General features: G+C 38.3%; 1 protein-coding gene across 1 annotated transcript in view; it reads right to left on the bottom strand.

Annotated features, from left to right (window-relative positions):
• Nucleotides 1-17,612, bottom strand: part of ESAM (endothelial cell adhesion molecule) — a 304,262-nt gene that overhangs the window by 14,512 nt on the left and 272,138 nt on the right. Inside the window, exon 5 of the mRNA XM_053690483.1 lies at nt 848-970. Coding sequence (XP_053546458.1) covers nt 848-970 — 123 coding nt within the window. The remainder of the gene's footprint in view (nt 1-847; nt 971-17,612) is intronic.

Here is a 17,612-nt window from a genome sequence, read left to right on the forward strand (position 1 = left end):
AAAAAATTTGGGTACAGTGTCCCTTTAAACATTTGTGCAATGCCGCCCCCTGCTGACTGCCAGCCAATCGACCGCCAGCAGGGGCTTTCAATCATCCCAACCGGATCAGGATGATTTCAATCCGCCACCTAAAATGTGGCGGACAAGTTAAGGAGCAGCGGTCTTATGACCACTGCTTCTTAACTTCCGTTTCAGGATGGGCCTCCGAAGCAGCATTCGTTGCTTAATAAATGGAGCCCTCTAAATTAATTGCGCAACAAAAATGTGTATTCCCATTAGTATAATATATTGATGATCATTAGCAAGTTTTTGAATAAAACGGGTAATAATTATGTTACCAGCGTTGGGATAAAATCCTTCCATATATTGTTAAAGGGCCATAGCAACCCTGCACTACTATGTGCAAAGTGGTTAAACACACAGTAGAAGAGCCTCTAGCTAGTTACACAGTGTGCAACAAGAAATAGAACTTGTTATTTTTTTATTATTATAGTTCTTTAAACCCTTAAAGGGACATACTAATACATTTTTTTCTGTCGTGTATGAGAGTAGCAGTTGCTTTTTTTATGTGAAAAATAGTTTGGTAAAAGATTTTTCAATAATAGGTGACAATAACAGGAAGTGAATGATTATGTGCAAGTGAGTCCTGGGATGCTCACTATAATGCTGACTAATGCTGATTGGCTGAGAGGGACAACTCCAACAGAAAAACATTTTAAAGTTTAAAAGAAAACAAAAAAAACTCTATTATACATTTTGAAGTATTCTCTTTTAGGTAGAACAGAGAAAAAGTTTGAGTCTCTTGTATAGATTTTCTGTTATTAAGAGCATTGTTCAGTGTACTCACATGAAGTCACATCCATTGTTATATTACACGTCCTAGATCCAGCTATATTTTTGGATGTACAAAGATAAACTCCAGACATTTCAAAAGTTAGATTTGTCAAGGTTAAAGTTCCTTTCACACTATCTGAAAAAAAAAGAAAAAAAAAAGAAAATGTTAAAAAACAAGTCATTACCCTTCTAATATCCCACTGTATTTGTTGTTTCAAAGAGGGGAACATTAAACCCAAATTTTTTTCTTTCATGATTTAGAAAGAGAATGTAATTTTAAACAATTTTGTAATTTACTTCTATTATCTATGTTGCTTCATTCTCTTGATATCCTTTGCTTAAAAGCATATCTAGATAGGCTTAGCAGTTGCTGATTGGTGGCTGCACATAGATACCTCGTGTGATTGGCTCACCCATGTGCATTGTTATTTATTCAGCAAAGGATATCTAAAGAATGAAGCAAATTAGATAATAGAAGTAAATTGGAATGTTGTTTAAAATTGTATTCTCTACCTGAATCATGAAAGAAAAATTTGGGGTTTAATGTCCCTTTAAGACATATACTGACTAGTCTAGTCAAAAATTAAACTTTCATGATTTAGATAGAGTTGCAATTTTAAACAACTTCCCAATTTACTTTTAGCATCAAATTTACTTTGTTCTTTCAATATTCTTTGTTGAAAGATAAACCTATGTGGGCTCATATGCAAATTTTTAAGTTCTTGAAGGCCGCCTCTTATCTCAGTGCATTTGACAGTTTCCACAGCTAGGCAGTGCTAGTTCATACGTTCCATTTAGATAACATTGTGCTTACTCCCATGGAGTTACTTATGAGAGGGCACGGATTGGCTAGAATGCATGTCTGTCAAAATAACTAAAATAAGGGGGCAGTCTGCAGAGGCTTAGATACAAGGTAATCACAGAGGTAAAAAGTATATTAATATAACTGTGTTGGTTATGCAAAACTGGGGAATGGGTAATAAAGGGCTAGCTGAACACATTGGTAAGCCAATGAAAATCAACAGCCAGCTCCCGAGCCTACCTAGGTATGCTTTTTTATATGTATATACTATGCCTTCATATGACCAGATTTAATTTACAGAAGTACATAGTCCAGTTTAACGTTATCTTTGTTTTCTACATTAGTTCATGAAGATTGGTTTCCCTTGTTCACCCTAACATACTAGAGGACATACGCAGCGCAAGCTCCTATTATATTTAGGTTACAGGTCAGTCTCGAGTAAGCATTCTCCAGAGGTACATAAGAACAAGCTATAGGTAAATAATGATAATGGTGTTCTTATGGTTTTTAATTGCATGTGCCCTGTGTCTCATAATATTTTAATATCTGAGCATACATTCATAGGCCTAGATTTGGAGTTTGGCGGTAAAAGGGCTGTTAACGCTCCGCGGGCTTTTTTCTGGCCGCACCATAAATTTAACTCTGGTATCGAGAGTTTAAACAAATGCTGCGTTAGGCTCCAAAAAAGGAGCGTAGAGCATTTTTACCGCAAATGCAACTCTCGATACCAGAGTTGCTTACGGACGCGGCCAGCCTCAAAAACGTGCTCGTGCACGATTCCCCCATAGGAAACAATGGGACTGTTTGATCTGAAAAAAAACCTAACACCTGCAAAAAAGCAGCGTTCAGCTCCTAACGCAGCCCCATTGTTTCCTATGGGGAAACACTTCCTACGTCTGCACCTAACACTCTAACATGTACCCCGAGTCTAAACACCCCTAACCTTACACTTATTAACCCCTAATCTGCCGCCCCGCTATCGCTGACCCCTGCATATTTTTTTTAACCCCTAATCTGCCGCTCCGTAAACCGCCGCAACCTACGTTATCCCTATGTACCCCTAATCTGCTGCCCTAACATCGCCGACCCCTATATTATATTTATTAACCCCTAATCTGCCCCCCTCAACGTCGCCGACACCTGCCTACACTTATTAACTCCTAATCTGCCGAGCGGACCTGAGCGCTACTATAATAAAGTTATTAACCCCTAATCCGCCTCACTAACCCTATCATAAATAGTATTAACCCCTAATCTGCCCTCCCTAACATCGCCGACACCTACCTTCAATTATTAACCCCTAATCTGCCGAGCGGACCTCACCGCTACTATAATAAATGTATTAACCCCTAAAGCTAAGTCTAACCCTAATACTAACACCCCCCTAAGTTAAATATAATTTACATCTAACGAAATAAATTAACTCTTATTAAATAACTTATTCCTATTTAAAGCTAAATACTTACCTGTAAAATAAATCCTAATATAGCTACAATATAAATTATAATTACATTATAGCTATTTTAGGATTAATATTTATTTTACAGGCAACTTTTTAATTATTTTAACCAGGTACAATAGCTATTAAATAGTTAAGAACTATTTAATAGTTACCTAGTTAAAATAATAACAAATTTACCTGTAAAATAAATCCTAACCTAAGATATAATTAAACCTAACACTACCCTATCAATAAATTAATTAAATAAACTACCTACAATTACCTACAATTAACCTAACACTACACTATCAATAAATTAATTAAACACAATTCCTACAAATAAATACAATTAAACTAGATAAAGTACAAAAAATAAAAAAGAACTAAGTTACAAAAAATAATAAAATATTTACAAACATAAGAAAAATATTACAACAATTTTAAACTAATTACACCTACTCTAAGCCCCCTAATAAAATAACAAAGCCCCCCAAAATAAAAAATTCCCTACCCTATTCTAAATTAAAAAAGTTACAAGCTCTTTTACCTTACCAGCCCTGAACAGGGCCCTTTGCGGGGCATGCCCCAAGGATTTCAGCTCTTTTGCCTGTAAAAAAAAACATACCATACCCCCCACCCAACATTACAACCCACCACCCACATACCCCTAATCTAACACAAACCCCCCTTAAATAAACCTAACACTAAGCCCCTGAAGATCTTCCTACCTTGTCTTCACCATGCCAGGTTCACCGATCCGTCCTGGCTCCAACATCTTCATCCAACCCAAGCGGGGGTTGGCGATCCATCATCCGGTGCTGAAGAGGTCCAGAAGAGGCTCCAAAGTCTTCCTCCTATCCGGCAAGAAGAGGACATCCGGACCGGCAAACATCTTCTCCAAGCGGCATCTTCAATCTTCTTCCATCCGGTGCGGAGCGGGTCCATCTTGAAGCAGGCGACGCGGATCCTTCCTCTTCTTCCGTTGTCTCCCGACGAATGACGGTTCCTTTAAGGGACGTCATCCAAGATGGCGTCCCTCGAATTCCGATTGGCTGATAGGATTCTATCAGCCAATCGGAATTAAGGTAGGAATTTTCTGATTGGCTGATGGAATCAGCCAATCAGAATCAAGTTCAATCCGATTGGCTGATCCAATCAGCCAATCAGATTGAGCTCGCATTCTATTGGCTGATCGGAACAGCCAATAGAATGCGAGCTCAATCTGATTGGCTGATTGGATCAGCCAATCGGATTGAACTTGATTCTGATTGGCTGATTCCATCAGCCAATCAGAAAATTCCTACCTTAATTCCGATTGGCTGATAGAATCCTATCAGCCAATCGGAATTCGAGGGACGCCATCTTGGATGACGTCCCTTAAAGGAACCGTCATTCGTCGGGAGACAACGGAAGAAGAGGATGGATCCGCGTCGCCTGCTTCAAGATGGACCCGCTCCGCACCGGATGGAAGAAGATTGAAGATGCCGCTTGGAGAAGATGTTTGCCGGTCCGGATGTCCTCTTCTTGCCGGATAGGAGGAAGACTTTGGAGCCTCTTCTGGACCTCTTCAGCACCGGATGATGGATCGCCAACCCCCGCTTGGGTTGGATGAAGATGTTGGAGCCAGGACGGATCGGTGAACCTGGCATGGTGAAGACAAGGTAGGAAGATCTTCAGGGGCTTAGTGTTAGGTTTATTTAAGGGGGGTTTGTGTTAGATTAGGGGTATGTGGGTGGTGGGTTGTAATGTTGGGTGGGGGGTATGGTATGTTTTTTTTACAGGCAAAAGAGCTGAAATCCTTGGGGCATGCCCCGCAAAGGGCCCTGTTCAGGGCTGGTAAGGTAAAAGAGCTTGTAACTTTTTTAATTTAGAATAGGGTAGGGAATTTTTTATTTTGGGGGGCTTTGTTATTTTATTAGGGGGCTTAGAGTAGGTGTAATTAGTTTAAAATTGTTGTAATATTTTTCTTATGTTTGTAAATATTTTATTATTTTTTGTAACTTAGTTCTTTTTTATTTTTTGTACTTTATCTAGTTTATTTAATTGTATTTATTTGTAGGAATTGTGTTTAATTAATTTATTGATAGTGTAGTGTTAGGTTAATTGTAGGTAATTGTAGGTAGTTTATTTAATTAATTTATTGATAGGGTAGTGTTAGGTTTAATTATATCTTAGGTTAGGATTTATTTTACAGGTAAATTTGTTATTATTTTAACTAGGTAACTATTAAATAGTTCTTAACTATTTAATAGCTATTGTACCTGGTTAAAATAATTAAAAAGTTGCCTGTAAAATAAATATTAATCCTAAAATAGCTATAATGTAATTATAATTTATATTGTAGCTATATTAGGATTTATTTTACAGGTAAGTATTTAGCTTTAAATAGGAATAAGTTATTTAATAAGAGTTAATTTATTTCGTTAGATGTAAATTATATTTAAGTTAGGGGGGTGTTAGTGTTAGGGTTAGACTTAGCTTTAGGGGTTAATCAATTTATTAGAATAGCGGTGAGCTCCGCTCGGCAGATTAGGGGTTAATAATTGAAGTTAGGTGTCGGCGATGTTAGGGAGGGCAGATTAGGGGTTAATACTATTTATGATAGGGTTAGTGAGGCGGGTTAGGGGTTAATAACTTTATTATAGTAGCGCTCAGGTCCGCTCGGCAGATTAGGGGTTAATAAGTGTAGGCAGGTGTCGGCGACGTTGAGGGGGGCAGATTAGGGGTTAATAAATATAATATAGGGGTCGGCGGTGTTAGGGGTAGCAGATTAGGGGTACATAGGGATAACGTAGGTGGCGGCGCTTTGCGGTCGGAAGATTAGGGGTTAATTATTTTAAGTAGCTGGCGGCGATGTTGTGGGGGGCAGGTTAGGGGTTAATAAATGTAATACAGGGGTCGGCGGGGTTAGGGGCAGCAGATTAGGGGTACATAAGTATAACGTAGGTGGCGGTCGGCAGATTAGGGGTTAAAAATTTTAATCGAGTGGCGGCGATGTGGGGGGAGCTCGGTTTAGGGGTACATAGGTAGTTTATGGGTGTTAGTGTACTTTAGGGTACAGTAGTTAAGAGCTTTATGAACCGGCGTTAGCCAGAAAGCTCTTAACTCCTGCTATTTTCAGGCGGCTGGAATTTTGTCGTTAGAGCTCTAACGCTCACTTCAGAAACGACTCTAAATACCGGCGTTAGAAAGATCCCATTGAAAAGATAGGATACGCAAATGGCGTAGGGGGATCTGCGGTATGGAAAAGTCGCGGCTGAAAAGTGAGCGTTAGACCCTTTAATCACTGACTCCAAATACCAGCGGGCGGCCAAAACCAGCGTTAGGAGCCTCTAACGCTGGTTTTGACGGCTACCGCCGAACTCCAAATCTAGGCCATAGTTCCCAAAGGAGGTTCCTATTATATATTCAGAGGTTAATCGTCCACTACTTAGTCCCTTGCAGAAATTTCCTTTTACTGCAAACCTTATCAGGAGACCTTACATTTGAGATCTCCCTTAGATTACCCCTATACCATATCTCCAAGTGGCATCTTAAGAGCAGAAACCCAAATTGAGCCCAGTAGGCAACTTAGTGATCCACAGCTTAGAACATATATACTATTGCCATTTACCTCACATATTCCCTATATTGAGCAGTTATTACCTATTATTCTTTAGATCACTTCTGTAATTATTCTATATCCCATACATTGTCACCTAATAGTTAAAATACCTGCAGGTTCTTCTATATATTGTAATGATAAATAAATAAGACCTAATTGATTAACACCCCGGGGTTATTTTCCTCATAAAGGATTTTTAACAACTATTGGAAAGCCACCCCATTCAGATAGTGGTTAGGTTGATAACCCTGTATCTAACCCAGCTTGCTTCTCTTTAATATGAGGCGGTTAGTCAGTTCATGGTTGTTTGCAGCCAACCATGTCATTATATCCATTTGAGGTACAACCCCATGAAAGTTGGTCTCTCGGGTCATTTATGTCTGCAGTTGCTCTTATTACTTTATCCATTTGTTGTATTGGTTCATGGGAAATGACTCCTCTCTGCCGTACACTACAGCTTAGCTTTGGTATTATTTGTCATGATTAACTGGTAAGCTCATCATAAGCCACTACTATTTTTTTTACTAACCATTCACCATCACTAACCGCAGGATCTTTAATAATGGGATCTAGCTAAATTATAACATGTAATAGCTTATAAATGTCTACGTTCTGCTTGGGACTCAGCTGAGGATAACATATAGTAGAGACACAGTGTAAATGCCTCGCTATGCCTCTACCTTCCTACAGACCCCTACCCTCAGTTATCTCTACCCCCCTATTTTTACTACGAGCTCCCCCTTTCCATTCCCTCACAATTACGTTGTGACATACTAGAAAGCTCCGTCCCCCCATCCCCTTCTCTTTATCACAAGCGGCTTTTGCCCGCTGAAATTTCCCTTCCCCCCCTATGTACTATGGCCGAGTTTGGCCAGGGCAAAAGCCACCTCCCTACATCCTAATTTCTTATAAGCTAATGGGCCAAAAGTGGCCCTTCTAATATAGTGGGGAACATTTGCTACATGATATATTAGAAAAACGAAGTTTCATCTTACTAAGTCCAAACCTTTTTACACATTTATTCATACTTATCACATATAATAGACTTCCCTAACCCCCAACAAATCATTAAACCCAGATCATATCTTTTTCTTACTCTCTGATCATAGCTCCACCATATACCTACCCAAATTTATTGTAACTTCTATGTGGAACCATACTATATTCTATGTAATCGCTGTGCAATATCAATGTATACTTTATTTTATTTTTTTCTCTCTTTCAATGTTGTTTTCATTTATGGACAAATCTCATATGTTAAATCGTATCACAACTTCAATAAAAAAATTAAAAAAAAGTTATGCATATAATCCAAAGCAGAGACCGCACACTCAGGTCTTAACAAAACAATTGTAGTTTAATTCACCATGACATTTTGGGGTCTCCCCCTTTTTATCAAACATAAACCCATAAGATTTATGTTTGATAAAGGGGGAGACCTTCGAAACGTCATGGTGAATTAAACCACAATTGTTTTGTTAAGACCTGAGTGTGCGGTCTCTGCTTTGGGTTATATATATATATATATATATATATATATATATATATATATATACATACTGTATATACATTAATATACTGTATATAAAAATATTTTTATATATTTATTTATATATATATATATATATATATATATATACAGTATATATATAGTATATGCACAGATATATATACATATTAACTGACCACAATTAAAGGGACATAACTTGATTTTTTTCTAACATGAGTCAGATACAGCTTGCAATTTTAAACTACTTTATATTTTACTTCTTTTATAAAAATGTTTTAATTCTCTTGGCATCTTTTGTTGAATAGCATTCATGTATGTGGAGCACTTTATGGCAGCAGTTTTGCAAGAGCGCTAGATTAGAAATAGAAAAAGATATAAGTGCGCAAAATTAATGCTGAAGTAAACAGGGGAAAAAAGGGGGTATCAGTAATTTAAAATACCAAACTCAAAAAATTAAAAAGTATATATCCAAAGAATAAAGCTAAAATAGCTCCAATTTCGATTAAAAGGCTAATATGTTTTCACACTTTAGGGGTATTGTTTTCACTCCAAAAAGTATTTGATTATGTGATTATTACCATGAAATAACACGCATGTAGGTAAAGGTTTTAAAATCACAATTTATAATTCTCAAAAACACAAATTAAAAAACAGATATTCCTAACAAAATAATTCATATATATCTCTAATATTTATTATTTGTCAAAGACACAAATTGAAAAAACAAATATTCCTAACAAATAATTCATATATATCTCTAATATTTATAAGATCTAATAAGGACCGGTCCTAATTACTAAACCTATTACACAAAAAAATTAAAAAAATACAAAAACGAGTTAAAAAGTTGATACAAATGAGCAAACCAGTATACTAAAATAAAAAGTTGCTATTTGATATAGATGGACTCCGGAAATGGTATCCAAAATTGAGTATCCTTCACAGGCTATCCGTGAAACAAAGTATGCAATGGAGGTCTTCTGATTTCTCCCAATTTGGGAAATCTATCTCCTACTGATGAGTTCCAAAAAGAACGAAACAGGCTTGTCTGAATATGGGACTTAAAGAATTATTTTGCAGGTTTCTGTTCACCTCTACAGGTGTTTCCTTTGGCGCCTTTCTGACCATCCCCCTGGGTTATTACGTTTAGTCGGCTGTCGACCGAGGCTGTGAGAGGAGCCTGTGTAAGAATCAGCATACAACGGGACCCCTGTGCTGAGGAGAGTCGGGCGCGGCGCTGATCTTTCGGTACTAATGTGTAAGTACCGATATTTGTTTGTTGAATTATTCTAAACATCTATCTCAAGCGGACATTTCTGTCTTCCACTTAGACGCCACTCTAAACAAATTGGGAGAAATCAGAAGACCGCCATTGCATACTTTGTTTCACGGATAGCCTGTGAAGGATACTCAATTTTGGATACCATTTCCGGAGTCCATCTATATCAAATAGCAACTTTTTATTTTAGTATACTGGTTTGCTCATTTGTATCAACTTTTTAACTGGTTTTTGTATTTTTTAAATTTTTTTGTGTAATAGGTTTAGTAATTAGGACCGGTCCTTATTAGATCTTATAAATATTAGAGATATATATGAATTATTTGTTAGGAATATTTGTTTTTTCAATTTGTGTCTTTGAGAAATAATAAATATTAGAGATATATATGAATTATTTTGTTAGGAATATCTGTTTTTTAATTTGTGTTTTTGAGAATTATAAATTGTGATTTTAAAACCTTTACCTACATGCGTGTTATTTCATGGTTATAATCACATAATCAAATACTTTTTGGAGTGAAAACAATACCCCTAAAGTGTGAAAACATATTAGCCTTTTAATCGAAATTGGAGCTATTTTAGCTCTATTCTTTGGATATATACTTTTTAATTTTTTGAGTTTGGTATTTTAAATTACTGATACCCCCTTTTTTCCCCTGTTTACTTCAGCATTAATTTTGCACACTTATATCTTTTTCTATTTCTTGTCTATTTTTGTTGGAGGTTATATTGGGAATCCTCCTTGAAAATAAGTGTCTGTATCAGGTCATATTTGCGCTGGTCTCTAACTGTTTTTCTCTAAGAGCGCTAGATTGCAGCACTACTTCCTGCCATGTTGTTCTCCAGACACCTACCCTACCCAAGTATCTCTTCAACAAACAATAACATAGAAACAAAGCAAATTTGGTAATTAAGCTAATTTGGAAACTGTTTTTAAATTGTATGCACTGTCTGAGTCGCAACAATTTTTTGGGGTTTCATATACTTTTAAGCAAATAATGTAAGCAGCTTTGCAAAAAAATTATAATTTGGGATTCATATAAAGTAAACAATTTTTAAAAAATGTCAAATGTACATTTTCCTCTTGGTATCCTATGTTGAAAAGCAGGTAGGTAGGCTCAGTAGTGTGCACATATCTGGAGCAATATATGGCAGTAGTTTCGCAAGAATACTTTTGACAGTGTTATCAATTTGCAAGAGTATTAGGTGGTAGCCGTGTTTGCTGCCATGTAGTGCTTGCTACCTAGAGTACATAGGTGTTCTCTTTAACAATGAATACTATGAAAACAAAGCAAATTTGATAATAGAAGTTTTATGCTCTGTCTGAATTATTAAAGAAGCTTTTATATTTCATGACCCTTTAATAAGTGACAGTTTCAAATCATTTTAAACATATTTTGAATGTACGTTACTAGCAATTTCATACTGATATAAACTAATATATATATATATATATATATATATATATATATATATATATATATATAGAGAGAGAGAGAGAGAGAGAGAGAGAGAGAGAGAGAGAGAGAGAGAGAGAGAGAGAGAGAGAGAGAGAGAGATATGAATTTAATGTCCCTTAAAAGGGATATGAAACCCAAAATGTTTCTTTTGTGATTCAGACAGAGCTTACAATTTTTGAAAAAAGTTTTCAATTTACTTATATTATCAAATGTACTTAATTCTCTGTTGTTGTAGATATCTAGATACAATTGTACACTCTATATGAATCATGAAATCATTTTTGGGGCTTTTATGTCCCTTTAAACCTATGTCCTATATCAGGGACCATTGTTTTTGTTGGCCATAGAAAAAAGCAGAACTAAAAAAGGACTTTTGATGGGTGGATAAACAAGGTGACTACAACTCAAGAGTCCTCTGGAAGGGAGATAGAGCCCTGCAGCCTCATCCTAAAACTGCCCTTGTGCCACTGGACATTTTTAGGAAATATACTATATTATATGCAACCTTAGAGCATCTATAATATTAATCTGCAGCCCCCATGTGTAAGGAACTTGGCCATCATTGCCTCTGATAAGGATTTTAAAAATTACCTACTGTGCACAAAGCTTGTAGTTGGCCATGTAATCATATTATCTTTTTATTTTATTTTTTGCCCCATCTATGTCAAGTGAAAGATTTTTTTTTTTAAATGAGGTCATGTTCAGACACAAATTGTGAAGTATAAGCACACTTTATATATTATTATAATATATATTGCAGGAATGGTCTATCTACATAATCCTTTATCTTATCATCCTTTTGCTTAACTGCTTTAAAAACCAACGCCTAGATTTAGAGTTCTGCATTAGCCGTCAAAAGCAGCGTTAAGGGGTCCTAACGCTGCTTTTGGCCGCCCGCAGGTATTTAGAGTCAGGTAGGTAAAGGTGTACCGCTCACTTTCAAGCCGCGACTTTTCCATACCGCAGATCCACTTACGCCAATTGCGTATCCTATCTTTTCAATGGGATCTTCCTAACGCTGGTATTTAGAGTCTTGGCTGAAGTGAGCGTTACAACTCTACCGACAAAACTCCTACCGCCCATGGAAAGGCTGTAGTTAAGAGCTTTCTGGGCTAACGCCGGTTTATAAAGCTCTTAACTACAGTGCTCTAAAGTACACTAACACCCATAAACTACCTATGTACCCCTAAACCGAGGTCCCCCCACATCGCCGCCACTATAATAAAAATTTTTAACCCCTAATCTGCTGACCGCATATCGCCGCCACCTACATTATCCCTATGAATCCCTAATCTGCTGCCCCTAACATCGACGACACCTACAAAATATTTATTAACCCCTAATCTGCCCCCCCCAACATCACCGCCACCTAACTACACTTGTTAACCCCTAATCTGCTGACCGGACCTCGCTGCTACTCTAATAAAGTTATTAACCCCTAAACCGCCGCACTCCCGCCTCGCAAAGCCTATAATAAATAGTATTAACCCCTAATCTGCCCCCCCCAATGTCGCCGCCACCTAACTTCAAGTATTAACCCCTAATCTGCTGACCGGACCTCGCCGCTACTCTAATAAATGTATTAACCCCTAAAGCTAAGTCTAACCCTAACACCCCCCTAAGTTAAATATAATTTTAATCTAACGAAATAAATTAAATATTATTAACTAAAGTATTCCTATTTAAAACTAAATACTTACCTGTAAAATAAACCCTAATATAGCTACAATATAACGAATAATTATATTGTAGCTATTTTAGGATTTATATTTATTTTAACTAGGTACAATAGCTATTAAATAGTTATTTACTATTTAATAGCTACCTAGTTAAAATAATTACAAAATTACCTTTAAAATAAATCCTAACCTAAGTTACAATTAAACCTAACACTACACTATCAATAAATTAATTAAATAAATTACCTACAATTAAATAAACTAAACTAAATTACAAAAAATAAACCCACTAAATTACAAAAAATAACAAAAGATTACAAGAATATTAGGCTAATTACACCCACTCTAAGCCCCCTAATAAAATAAAAAGCCCCCGAAAATAATAAAGGTCCCTACCCTATTCTAAATTAAAATGTAACCAGCTCTTTTACCAGCCCTTAAAAGGGCTTTTTGCGGGGCATGCCCCAAAGTAATCAGCTCTTTTGCCTGTAAAAAACAATACAACCCCCCCAACATTAAAACCCACCACCCACATACCCCTACTCTAACCCAAACCCCCCTTAAATAAACCTAACACTACCCCCCTGAAGACCTACCTTGAGTCGTCTTCACCCAGCCGGGCCGAAGTCTTCATCCGATGGGGCAGAAGAGGACATCCAGACTGGCAGAAGTCTTCATCCTATCTGGGCAGAAGAGGACATCCGGACCGGCAGACATCTTCATCCAAGCGGCATCTTCTATCTTCATCCATCCGACGAGGAGCAGCTCCATCTTCAAGACCTCCGGCACGGAACATTCTTCTTGACCGACGACTAGACGACGAATGACGGTTCCTTTAAATTACATCATCCAAGATGGCGTCCCTCGAATTCCGATTGGTTGATAGGATTCTATCAGCCAATCAGAATTAAGGTAGGAAAAATCTGATTGGCTGTTTGAATCAGCCAATCAGATTGATGTTCAATCCGATTGGCTGATCCAATCAGATTGAGCTCGCATTCTATTGGCTGTTCCGATCAGCCAATCTAATTACACCTTAGAGTAGGTGTAATTAGCCTAACATTCTTGTAATTTTTTTTATTTTTTGTAATTTAGTGTTTGTTTTTTTTGTAATTTAGTTTAGTTTATTTAATTGTAGGTAATTTATTTAATTAATTTATTGAGTGTAGTATTAGGTTTAATTGTAACTTAGGTTAGGATTTATTTTACAGGTAATTTGTAATTATTTTAACTAGGTAGCTATTAAATAGTAAATAACTATTTAATAGCTATTCTACCTAGTTAAAATAAATACAAAGTTGCCTGTAAAATAAATATAAATCCTAAAATAGCTACAATATAATTATTTGTTATATTGTAGCTATATTAGGGTTTATTTTACAGGTAAGTATTTAGTTTTAAATAGGAATACTTTAGTTAATAATATTTAATTTATTTCGTTAGATTAAAATTATATTTAATTTAGGGGGGGTTAGGGTTAGATTTAGCTTTAGGGGTTAATACATTTATTAGAGTAGCGGCGAGGTCCGGTCGGCAGATTAGGGGTTAATACTTGACGTTAGGTGGCGGCGATGTTAGGGAGGGCAGATTAGGGGTTAATACAATTTATTATAGTGTTTTCAAGGTGTGAGTGCGGCGGTTTAGGGGTTAATACATTTATTATAGTAGAGGCGAGGTCCGGTCGGCAGATTAGGGGTTAATAAGTGTAGTTAGGTAGCTGCGACGTTGGGGGGGGGCAGATTAGGGGTTAATAAATATAATGTAGGTGTCGGCGATGTTGGGGACAGCAGATTCGGGTACATAGGTATAATGTAGGTTGCGGCGGTGTCCGGAGCGGCAGATTAGGGGTTAATAGTATAATGCAGGTGTCAGCGATAGCGGGGGCGGCAGATTAGGGGTTAATAAATGTAAGATTACGGGTGTTTAGACTCGGGGTTCATGTTAGGGTGTTAGTTGCAGACTTAGAAACTGTTTCCCCATAGGAAACAATCGGGCTGCGTTAGGAGCTGAACGCTGCTTTTTTGCCAAAACTGCCCCATGGGGGAATTAGGCTCAACGCACCCTTTTTGGAGCCTAACGCAGCCCCTCAGACAACTCTAAATACCAGCGTTGTTTGGAAGCAGCGGTAGGAAAAAAAGCTGCATTAGCTATGCAGGTTTTTACCAACAAAACTCTAAATCTAGCTGCTAGTTTCCATATATGTATTTATGCAAAGGATCATATTATTTATCATATTTTGTGTATATAATGTTTATAAAACACATGCTATTATTCATCTCTGCTAATGAATAGATGATGCATACTTTTCTTTTACAATGCAGCAGAATTTTATTGCCTTTGCCACAGGTAAATTAACTTGCATTTTCAGTTATTGTGAATACACAGCAAACGCACTTTGTTTTAATCTTTGCCCAGGATTACAGGTAATCTCTTGTAATCCGTATTCTACAAAATGTTAAATAGAAAACTTTTTCGAAACATAAAAATACTACTTCAAACAATTATTTATTTATTTTGAGTGATTATATTCAAGTTGAGGAAAAATATAATAAATGATAGATATATATTTAACAGGAAAATAATGTATAGTTAAGGGACAGTCTAGTCAAAATTAAACTTTCATGATTCAGTGGGTCGGAGCTAGCCTTGCAATAGCATGGTCGCACATCTCTAGAGAGTCTGCATAGATTCTACTCTTGTACATTGTGAAAAATGACTTCCCAGCTGGTTAACCAATGCTTTAATAACAACAGGACTGAAGACTGGAGACACCAGAGCTAACTAATAACACAGCCTAAACTTAGAATCTTGTGTGAAAGCCAAGTTATGCGCCTTGCTGGCAAATCGCCTAGAGCTGAAGCTACTTGAAAGCAGCCATTTTCCTCTACTCGTGACATAGCCCATCTGTCTTTCCAAAATCTCTGTGGAGTGGCATCCACCCCTATTCTCCCTCCTAGTAAGACGGCTTACAAGACCACGCTCACAGACATGGAAGGGTTCAGTAACAGGCTAGATGCAGCCTTTAAAGATATGAAACAAGACCTCCTCAGCATTTTGGCAATTTATGCTTCCCTCCCATGGCCTGCTAACGAGCAACAACAGGAGCCAGAAATACAGCCTACCCATGACGCTGACGACTGCGAGCCCCAGAACCTGCGGATGCAGCAAATAAACATTTCCCACCTACAGGAGGATGAGTCGCCGGTGGAACACATGATCAGGCCCGAGCGCAGGCCGCATGGAGCTCCTGCGGATCTGTTATCACCCGCCATAGAAGCCGACACCGGGTATGATCCTCTTACTCTGCGATCTGCATTTGGGGAGAGAGGAGGTGGCGAGAGGGGGATGAGGGAGAATGTCTCTGGAATAGAGGCCGATAAGGATCCTGAGAGAGACCTTAACAAGAGATCTAGCTGGGCCCTGGGAAGACTGCTGGTTACGCTGTTTGATCTTAGTAGTGAGCAGTAGAGATCAGCCTGACATTTAGCAGCCTTACAGTTTACTGCGTTCATACCACTACGGGAGGCTCATTAGAGAGGATGTTACCGGAACCCACCTGTAGGAGATGAGGTGGATGAGATAGGGGTAGGCTAACTAACTTTCTTTTACTAATGGCCCCACTCCCACCCACTTGGTGAAACTACTGGAAATTGGATTGGAATATGACTCTCCACACTGAACTCTCTGCTCCAGTTTACCTAGCTTCGCCAGGGTGTCTTTAACCTGGGACGTTTATCTATACGACGCTATTAGGCTGAAGCATAGGATAAAAATTCCCCTCTCTTAGTTATTTTTCCTGCGGCACAAAGCATTATATATAAAACTTTACAATTTTTATTAGAAGGTTTGAGCTGGGTTGCTTAATGTAGCAGAACCTCCTGATTTGAGCACAAATGTTTGATGTCTGAGGGGGCGGAGCCTACACTCACTGCGACAGGACGCATCTCAGTGAAGCTCTCTGTATCTGAAGTTATTTTAACAAGTTTAATATAGCAAAACTTCAATATCTATCGCTCTGAAACGGATATTCATTGGCTATTTATCAAGGTGAATAGAGATCCTAGGAGTTGATGTTTTGATGGAGCTCCTGCCTATGTTCTCTGAGGCAGCTACGGGACAGGCCTGTTAACAGGATTCAAGCCATTTTTGCAGCTACGCAGTAACTTATGAAAAGAGGATCCTGTATAGGTCTTGAAACGTGGGTCTGGGGCTGCCGTATTATTACCCCCCCCCCCGTACCCCGGGGTTATGATATCCTTTATTATAGGATAATAACTCTCTATTATTTGCAACCATCAGCTGAAAGACCACACTACTGAGCGACATGGAGAAGAACATAGCACTCATGGTGGAACTCACTAAGCTCTTGGACCTACATAAAGCGGCCCTCATGGCAACTGTAACAGACACCTTTGACTCGCTCTGCATGACTGCACGACGGGCGAGTAACAGATCCACACTTAATATGGAGCCCCTTGAGAGGGAAAAGGACGCCCGGTCTCAGATTCTAGGGAGGACCGCAGGCCCCAACAGTCAGTCAGGAGGTAACGAGGCAGTAAAAGTGGGACCGTCACAGCCATGTACAGAAACTGCCACGCTGGCTCCGTTAAAACAGAGAGAGACAATGGCTGCCGGGAGAGACGGGGCTTCTAATGACAGCCATGTTAGCTGCGATGTGCCTCTGGGACCCACAGTTCTGCTACCCATAAGATCGAGGTGCTACATTGCAGAGAACTTGGCGTTCCCTGGGCTACCTGATAGTGCTCCCAGAACCAGAATGATTACCGAGTCAGCCCGACATAGTTTTATGAGAGACAATCTCGGAACCGAGGTCAGAGGAAATGGTGGTTACACAACCCGCACTGCCACCCAGAGTATAAAAGAACCGCGGGCCGTCCCGACACAGATGAGCAACTACCGCAACTTGCTAGCAGGCTGGAGAGTAAAAGGCAGTAAACGGGGAAACATTTGGGCAAATGAACTTGGCTCTGAATGGCCTTTTG

The sequence above is a fragment of the Bombina bombina genome, chromosome 8, assembly GCF_027579735.1.
Source record: "Bombina bombina isolate aBomBom1 chromosome 8, aBomBom1.pri, whole genome shotgun sequence".
NCBI classification, from domain to species: Eukaryota; Metazoa; Chordata; class Amphibia; order Anura; family Bombinatoridae; genus Bombina; species Bombina bombina.